Source organism: Carya illinoinensis, chromosome 7 (assembly GCF_018687715.1).
Source record: "Carya illinoinensis cultivar Pawnee chromosome 7, C.illinoinensisPawnee_v1, whole genome shotgun sequence".
In the NCBI taxonomy this organism is placed as follows: domain Eukaryota; kingdom Viridiplantae; phylum Streptophyta; class Magnoliopsida; order Fagales; family Juglandaceae; genus Carya; species Carya illinoinensis.
This window is the reverse complement of record NC_056758.1, coordinates 8,794,786-8,803,597: the sequence shown is the minus strand read 5'-3', so window position 1 is coordinate 8,803,597 and position 8,812 is coordinate 8,794,786. Positions and strand designations below refer to the sequence as shown.

The following is an 8,812-nucleotide window of genomic DNA, read 5'->3' as shown; positions in this document are numbered from 1 at the left end:
ATGCTCGCCGGCAATAATCTCGTTTCCAAATGTCCCACATGGTCTTGGTATTTTTAATTATTTTGTTCAATTTTACCTCTTTCTCCCTCCAATTGTCTGTTTCCTTGTAAATTTCTCTTCAAAAATTTATGTTGTAGACAAGTAAATGCTTTTGATTCGATAACCTGGATTTTTTTTTTTAAAAAGTACGGAATAATTCATAAATGACATTATAATGAGTTATGATGGATGAAAATATGGATTTTTATTTCCTCAAAAACTGAAATTTAATGGGAGAACAGTTTCGAGCAGGGAATCAGGTGAACCAAGCAAGAGGAAGCCATACTTGCCACCCGAAAAGCAGTTCTTGATCACTAGAAATGGTAATGGCACGGTCGCAGTTTCTGTTTCTTTTACTTTTAAATTCTTTTTTGTATCCTTATATTTACCAATCAAGTCAATGTAAATATGGGGACAGCACCAAAATCCTGTTAGCATTGCCGTAACCCGATTCGGATGTCCATATTAACAAATCGTACAGTGAGATGTGGTATTTTTATTTATAAACGTACAAAGGACTGCTCTATTCAATCTTATCACCAATGCATACATGAGATTTCGGCAAAACTTGTAAGATAATAGAAACTTGCAGTCGAGCAAGAAGACAACATAGAGCAAAATGGAGGTGAAAAATATTCTTCTATTTCACTGAAATAGATGATACCAGTGTAATGTGCCAAAGCAGATCATATATACAGAAAAGATGCTAATTGAATAACTAACTACCCCTATGGCCTTGTGCCAGCTAATATAAAATAGAAAGAATAAAAACAAAGAATAAAGAATGGACTACGACACTAAGTGTACAATGAGCTGTAATAACAAAACGACTAGTCGTTTTGGCCTGTATCTTATAATACCCCCTCGCAAGATGGAGAAAAGAAATTGACTATTCTCATCTTGGACAAATGTGACTGTAGGAGATGAGCTGGTAGAGCTTTAGTAAATGTATCGACCGGCTGTGTTTAAGAGGAGACATGAGATGTTGTAATACTTCTTTCTTGAATTTTGTCTCGGATCAAGTGGCAATCAAGTTCGATGTGTTTCGTTCTCTCATAAAAGACTGGATTTGCAGCAATATGGAGGGCTGCCTGATTGTCACAGAAGAGGAGAGCAGCTTGTGGATGAGATATGCCAAGGTCTGTGAATAGATATCGAAGCCAAGTGAATTCTGAGCAAGTGGTAGCCATGGATCTATATTCAGCTTCTGCTGATGAGCGTGAGACGACAGTTTGTTTCTTGGATTTCCAAGAAATGAGAGAGTGGCCCAAGAAAACACAATAACCTGTAGTAGATCGACGAGAGTCCGGGCAAGAGGCCCAATCTGAGTCACAAAATGCTCTGAGTTGAAACCGAGAAGAAGAAAAAAGTAGAAGGCCTTGAGCAGGGGCTGCTTTGATGTATCTCAAGATTCTATATGCTGCTGCCAGATGTGATGAAGTAGGTTGGTCCATAAACTGACTTAACAACTGAACAGCAAAGCAAATGTCTGGTCGAGTTATTGTGAGATACGATAACCTACCAATCGGCCTTCTAAAAATGCTAGGATCAAGAAAAGGTGCCCTTTCAGCTTTGCTGATTTGTAAGTGTTGATCCATGGGAAGTTTGAGTGGTTTGCAGCCAAGCATACCTAAATCAACTAAAATGTCTGAGGCATACTCCCTTTGACAAATATGAATACCTTTGGAAGATCGAGCAATTTCTAAACCCAAAAAGTAACGTAGACAGCCAAGGTCTTTTATCTTGAACTTGTTATTGAGAAAAGTTCTTAGAGAAGCAATGGACTCATTAGAATTGCTAGCAGCCAAAAAATTATCACCATAAACTAGTAAGGCAGTGTAGGTCTCCCCTTCTTATTTTGTAAATAGACTATAATCAACCTTGGATTAAAGGAATCCGAAAGCAAGAAAGGATGAAGTCAGGTTTGAATTCCACCGTCTTGATGCTTGCTTAAGGCCATAAAGGCTCTTAAGCAACTCACAAACTTGATTGGGCTAACCTTTTATATACCCTGGTGGTTTCTTCATGTAAATCTCTTCATGTAAATCACCATTAAGGAATGCATTATTTACATCAAATTGATGTAAATACCATCCTTTGACTGCAGCAACACTGAGTAGACATCTTATAGTTACAAGTTTTGCAACTGGTGAAAAATTTTCAGTATAATCTATACCTTCTTGTTGTGTGTAGCCTTTAGCTACAAGTCTAGCTTTAAGTCATACTTACCACTGTACCATCATACTTGAATTTAATTCGATAGACATACTTACAATCAATTGCTTCCTTCCCTTCAGGTAAGTCAGTGATGATCCAAGTGTGGTTGTTTTCCAAAGTTTCAAGCTCAGCCTCCATAACTTTGCACCATTATGGATCCTTAATTGCTTGCTTATAGGAGGTAGGTTCAGTTTGAAGGGAAATGGAAGAAGAGAAAACTTGAAAAGAAGTATTAAAATGATGATAAGACAGATAACCAGAAAGTGAAAAGGATTTACCATTTGATAGAGGATCTGCTGTAGAACCCGATTGTTCAGGAGGTGCAAGCAAGGCTTATGTGCAATGAAAGTCCTTGAGATATTATGGGGCAGTTCTAACTCTAGTAGACTTTCGAAGTGGAGGTTCTGATGGCAGAGAAATCATGGGCTTTTCTATCTCAAAAGAAGGAGTATTTGGAGTTGAAAAAAGAAGATGGTGAAGGGCTGTCAGTTGAAGAAGCAAAGTTGGCAGGATTGGGAGGGGATAAAGAAATGGGAGGAGGAGTGGGAATTGAGTGAGAAATAGATAGAGGAATGGAAGGGGTAGAAAAAATGGGTAATGATGAACCTTTGGAAGGAGGATAAGTTGATGTTTGAAAGGGAAAAATAAATTCATGAAAAATAACATCTCTTGAAATGAAAATGGTGCTACCCTTATGATCCAAAAGTTTATATCCCTTGGTTCCAAAATGATAACCAAGGAAGACACATGCACGACCTCGAGGGTCAAATTTCTTTCTACCATTGAGAAGTGTGGCTGCAAAACATAGAGAACCAAACATCCTCATATAAGCATAAGCAAGTTTTTGTTTAAATAAAGGCTCATAAGGAGTTTGATTGTTCAAAATGGGTGTGGGAAGTCTATTGATGATCTATGTGGCTGTCAAAATAGATTTGTTCCAATAGGTTAAAGGTAAACCAGCCTGGAAGAGTAGTGCACGAGCAACATTTAATAAATGTAGGCGTTTCCTCTCAACAATACCATTTTGTTGAAGCGTTGCCACCCAACTTTTATGGTCAATGATTCCTTTTTTATTAAAAAAATCTTTCATGTTAAATTCAGCACCATTATCACTTCTTAAGATTTTAATTTTCACTCCAAATTGCGTTTCAACAAGGTTATAAAAAACCTCAATGCATTTTTTGGTTTATGTTCTGTGTGCAAGTAAAACCATGTTGTTCTAGAGAAATTATCGACAATGGTAAAAAAATACTTTGAACCATCATGTGCAACTGTAGAGCAAGGACCCCATCGATCACAGTGGCTGAACTCAAATATTCTTGAAGAAGAATGAGAACTATCAGGAAAAGGCAAATGATGAAACTTTGCTAAAGGACATACTGCAATATTTTTCATTAGTAGAAGAACTGTGTTTCTGTACAATGCGATTAGAATCAACTGTAATCTAGGAAATGATAAGTGGCCAAGGCGATAATGCCATAGGTCAGAATTGGAAACAAGGTTTGTAACTGAAGTAAAACAAGTAAAGTGTTTGTGTGAGTATGCTGGGAATGAATCGGCTAGAGCTTAAGGATGGACTTCTTTGCAAATAAAATGGTACAAGCCATGCCTGAGCTCTCCATTCCCAATCGTCGTCCATGAAAGCAAGTCCTGTATAAAACAATAAGTGGAAAAGAAAAGCAAACAACAATTGAGAGAGGATGTTAATTTGTTTGCTGAAATTAAATTGAAAGAAAATGATGGAACACATAGGACATATGTTAAGATGATAGAACTAGTTAATTGAATTGTTCCAACATGTGTAACAGGTACTGAACTTCCATTTGGAAGCTTAACAGAGTATGAAACAATGGAAGTTATCGAGGTAAAAAATGGGGTGCTACCATATGGTTTGTAGCACCCATATCTACTATACAGCTTGGAGAAGAATTATTTTATAAGTGTTGTGTGTGTGTAGACAAACAATTAAATATACCAGACATCTTGGAACAAGAGGCTATGTGAGGGGAGGATTTAGGTGGAGTGCTCGAGTGAATAGCAGAAGCAGCAAGTGGAGAATCTTGAGGTTGGAGCACAAAGCAAGGAGCTGCTGATATTGGAGCTTGGTCAAACCAACTTTGTCATCACCAACATCTTTAGAGTCAGTAGCAAGAGAAAAAGTAGTCTGGTTGGCAAGAAAACCAAGGGCTGCTGTTGCTTGGTGTGAAACTTGTGGCCAGGGGGATAGCCATGTAATTTATAGCACTTCTCTACTGTGTGTCTAGTTACATGACAATGTGAGCAAAGGGGAGGCTTGACATTGCCAAGTTTAAAACAAGTCTCCAAAGAATGGCCTGAAAGTTTGCAATGGCTGCCATAGGGGCGATCTTTCTTGGAGGAAGTCGTGGGTTTGGGAGAAAATTTGGAAGGAGTGTAGAGTTTCTTAACTACCATAGCCATGGTTTTAGAGGAAGGACCACTTGAAGTCATTTGATGATGTCTTTCCTGCTGTTGTACAAGGGAAAACCTTTGAAACAGGGGAAATGGGGTCCATTAACATGATTTGGTCTTGGATTGGTGAGTAAGATTCATGGAGACCCATTAAAAACTGAAGGACACAATCTCTTTGGTATTGGTCAAGTAATGTTTTCATTGTGCCACAATTGCAAACAAGTATAGGATCATATATAGAGAGTTCATCCCAGAGAGCTTTTAACTTGCCATAATAGATGCTTACCGAGTCATGCTCTTGAAAAAGAACAGCCAATGCCTTCTTGAGTTGGTAAATGCGGGGACCGTTTTGTTGAGAGAAGCGTTTTTGAAGATCCAGCCATATGTCTCGAGCATTATCAACAAAGAGAACATTGGATTGAAGAGAGGGGCTGATGGAATTTTGAAGCCAAGAGACGACCATGTCGTTGCATCGCTCCCAGGGTTCAAGCAAAGGGTCATTGGGGTTAGTGGGTTGGGTGAGAGAACCTGTAATGAAGCCTAGCTTGTTTTTTGCTCGAAGTGCACGACGCATGGCACAGGACCAAGTGCCATAATTGTCAGTGGTGAGAATATCGACAACAAGGGTAATAGCAGGACTGTCGCCATGGTCTAGACGAAATGAATTGTCTGGATCATTAAGGTTCAGGTAGGGAGATAAGGTGTTTGAATTAATGTTTGAATGGGTTTAAGAAGAATTGGGGCTAGCTTTGGCCATTAAAATTGTGCTCTCAGTGGCTCCTAGATACCATGTAAGATAATAGAAACTTGCAGTCGAGCAAGAAGAAAACAGAGAGCAAAATGGAAGTGAAAAGGATTCTTCTATTTCACTGAAAAAGATGATACCAGCGTAATGTGCCAAAGTATATCATATATACAGAAAAGATGCTAACTGAATAACTAACTACACCTATGGCCTTGTGCCAACTAATATAAAATAGAAAAAATAAAAACAAAAAATAAAGAATGGACTATGAAACTTATGTACAATGAGCTGTAATAACAAAACGACTAGTCGTATTGGCATGTATCTTGTAACAGAACTACCCGGCGAGAGAACCTAGTTTCGTTTAACGAATTTTGAAAACAGAAGAAGAGTAACTTTTCTTTTCATTTCTTACGCAAATATTCTGTGTCACTTTACTGAATTCATCCATTTTCTCTTCACTTTTTCACTTCCTGATAGTATCCTGATTCGTTGGGAATTTTAAACCTTCTTTTCAGTTCCTTGTCTGCGAAGGGCTGCGTCTGTAGAAGAAGAATATGAAGTTGCTGGAGGTGAAGTGCTACTTGATGGTGAAGATAACGATTGTTGGCTAGCAACTCATGGGAAACCAAAAGGTGTGTTTCTACTTTCTAATTGGGGCTAGAAATTTTTTGACCAAAGCGTACCCTTTTGATCTTTGCCTTGATTTCTTTTTTTTCATATTTTAGAAAATAAACATGATGAGGATGATGACTTGCCTTCCATGGAGACCATAGAAATCAGTCAGAAAAATCCTATTCAGTCAATTCCCTCATACTATGGGGTTGAGGAGGGAGAAGATATTCCGGACATGGCTGAGTATGATGAACCTGATAACCTTATTGAAACGGAACCTGTAAGTTGTTGTTATTTAAACTATTTTGTAATCGCCTGTTAAGATTTACACCCCTCATTTTTTCATCAAAAAAGGCTACACATTTTAATTGTTGACCTTTTTCATGGTAGTTTGAAATTGTTTTTGCTAGTAAATTGTGAGGTTCATTAGAGGAATGGAACAGGCTCTAGCGTTGTCTCTTAGAAAATTAATATAGGAAGTACTACATGATGTGTTCTATGTGAACAGTTTTGATAATTTCATGTGTTACAAGCAGTAACTTGATGACCACAAATAAATGTTTCATGTGGTACTTACGTAACGTGGTGACTATAAATAACTGTTTTTTTCTTATTCCTATAGAATTGGAAAGTAATTAGGTGAGTTCAAATCGGCTTGGTTTATATGTCTATGCCCAATGTAGGCAACACTTCAGTCTACATATCTTGTGGTTCAGGAACATGATGAGGATAATATTCTTCGAACCCGCACTTATGACGTCAGCATCACATAAGATAAAACTTTTAAATAAAGTTGCTTGTTCTTTCATGTTAAACTTTATATTTCAATGTTTATGGGGTATCAGTCATCTTATTTATTGGCACCAGAAACTTTGTCATCATTTCAACCCAGAGAATGAATTGAAATTTTGCTCTGGTATACTTGAATGCACTAATTAAAAAATGTTTTGTGCTGTCTGTTTTGCCAATTAAAAAAAAAGGGTTTTGTAATACATGTTACAGAAATGCTAATCTACCCATGAATATAAATGCTTGGATGTCCATGACTTTATCAATTAGCCATCAATCCTGATAAAAAATCTTCTCAGAGATCAGAGGAGTATCCAAATATCTTACTGGCAGTCTCCCTTTAAACTAAAGTATAGACATTTTTTGCCTTTTAAGCGAGCTGAACTCCGCAAAAAATAAAAAACTAAAAAAAAAAAAAGATGAAAAGGACAAAAACGCCTAAATTCTACGTGTGTTTGCTGTTAGATTAGACAGTTCTTGGAACTCATGAAGTACTTGTGTGATGCCCCAATGGAAGGATCAAGCCAAATGACCTATACTCCAAAAGTGTTAGCGTGATATGCTCTGTGTTTCCTTATTTATCTTTAGACACTTGTATATATTTCCTTACTTAGAATTTGTACAGGGTGCTAGTTTCCATATGTAGACAGATTTTAGTTATTGTAATTTAGGCTTAATTCTAGCCGTGTATACTGCACTTTGGTGCCTTTATAATGACAAGAAATCCTCACAATGGAGGTATTCAATCCATTTGACATGGTATCAAGAGCAGGTTACTAGTCTTACGATTTTGTTTCTTTCGGGCTTTTCTTTTTGGCATTCTCGGTAGCCTCTGTGCTGTCTTTTGGTGCTGTTCTGGTGATTCGGTCCTATCTGGGTGATTTTCGGTGCCGTCTGGTTGCAAGTTCAGCGTATTTTTGTGGCTTTCGGCTTCCTGTTGCATGGCTCTGGTTCCAGGCTCTTGGTCGGCACTTTCTGTTGCCTTTTCCATTGCTGTTTTGTGAATTTCTATTGCCTTTTTCCATTTCGACTTTATGGGTTGGTGTCGATAGCAGATTCTTGTGATTTTTTTTTTTAGGTCTCGGTAGTAGCTGCTTGAGCATTTTTGGGTGTCGGCAGCTTCTTTATTTCTTTTGGATTGTTGGCAGATTTTGGTTGGTCAGGTATTATCTTTGTTAGGCGTGTGCTTATTTTTTTTTCCTTACAAGTCTCATGTCTTCTGAGTCTTTTACCGTGAAATTCACGGCTAAAAAATATTCTACATGGGAATTTCAATTCTGTTTATTTGTTATGGGAAAGAAGTTATGGGGTCATATTGATGTGAGTAATCCGGCTACTACTGAGCTTCCTAAATTAGCTCAGTGGCAGATCAAAGATGCTGGGGTGATGACATGGATTTTAGCATCAGTTGATCCTCTTATTGTTCTTAATCTGAGGCCTTATAAAACTGCTAAATCTATGTGGGGATATTTGAAAAAGGTGCATAATCAAGACCATACGGCTCGACGGTCTTAGTTAGAGTATGAAATTGCCAGTTACACTCAGGGCAATCTCCCCATTTAAGATTATTTTTCTGGATTTAATAATCTTTGGGGAGAATTTACTGACATAATTTATGTCAAGGTACCAGAAGAGTCTCTCTCTATTGTGCAGGAATTTCATGAGCAAAGCAAACGAGATCAATTTTTAATAAAGTTACACCCTAAATTTGAGGTCACTCATCTAATTTGATGAATCGTGCTCCTATACCGTCTTTAGATGTTTGTTTTGGGGAGTTAATTTTTGAGGAGCAGCGTCTTGCCACTCAAGCTACTTATCAGCACGACAAAATGATACCCACTGCAATGGCTTATGCTACACGAAAAAGGCAAGGGACGAGACATGCGAACAGTTCAATGTTTCAGTTGTAAAGAATACGGACATATTGCTAATAATTGTGCACAGAAATCTTGCAACTACTGTAAGAAGCTTGGGCAT

At 37.8% G+C, this 8,812-nt stretch overlaps 1 protein-coding gene across 1 annotated transcript; it reads left to right on the top strand.

Moving 5' to 3' along the window:
- LOC122316141 (autophagy-related protein 3-like) lies at positions 1-7,026 on the top strand. The gene is made up of 5 exons (XM_043132677.1): positions 1-47; positions 292-362; positions 5,950-6,066; positions 6,160-6,326; positions 6,763-7,026. The coding sequence occupies exons 1-5, from the start codon at positions 1-3 to the stop codon at positions 6,817-6,819; spliced, it is 459 nt and encodes a 152-aa protein (XP_042988611.1). The 3' UTR covers positions 6,820-7,026.
- The last annotated feature ends 1,786 nt before the right edge of the window (positions 7,027-8,812 follow it).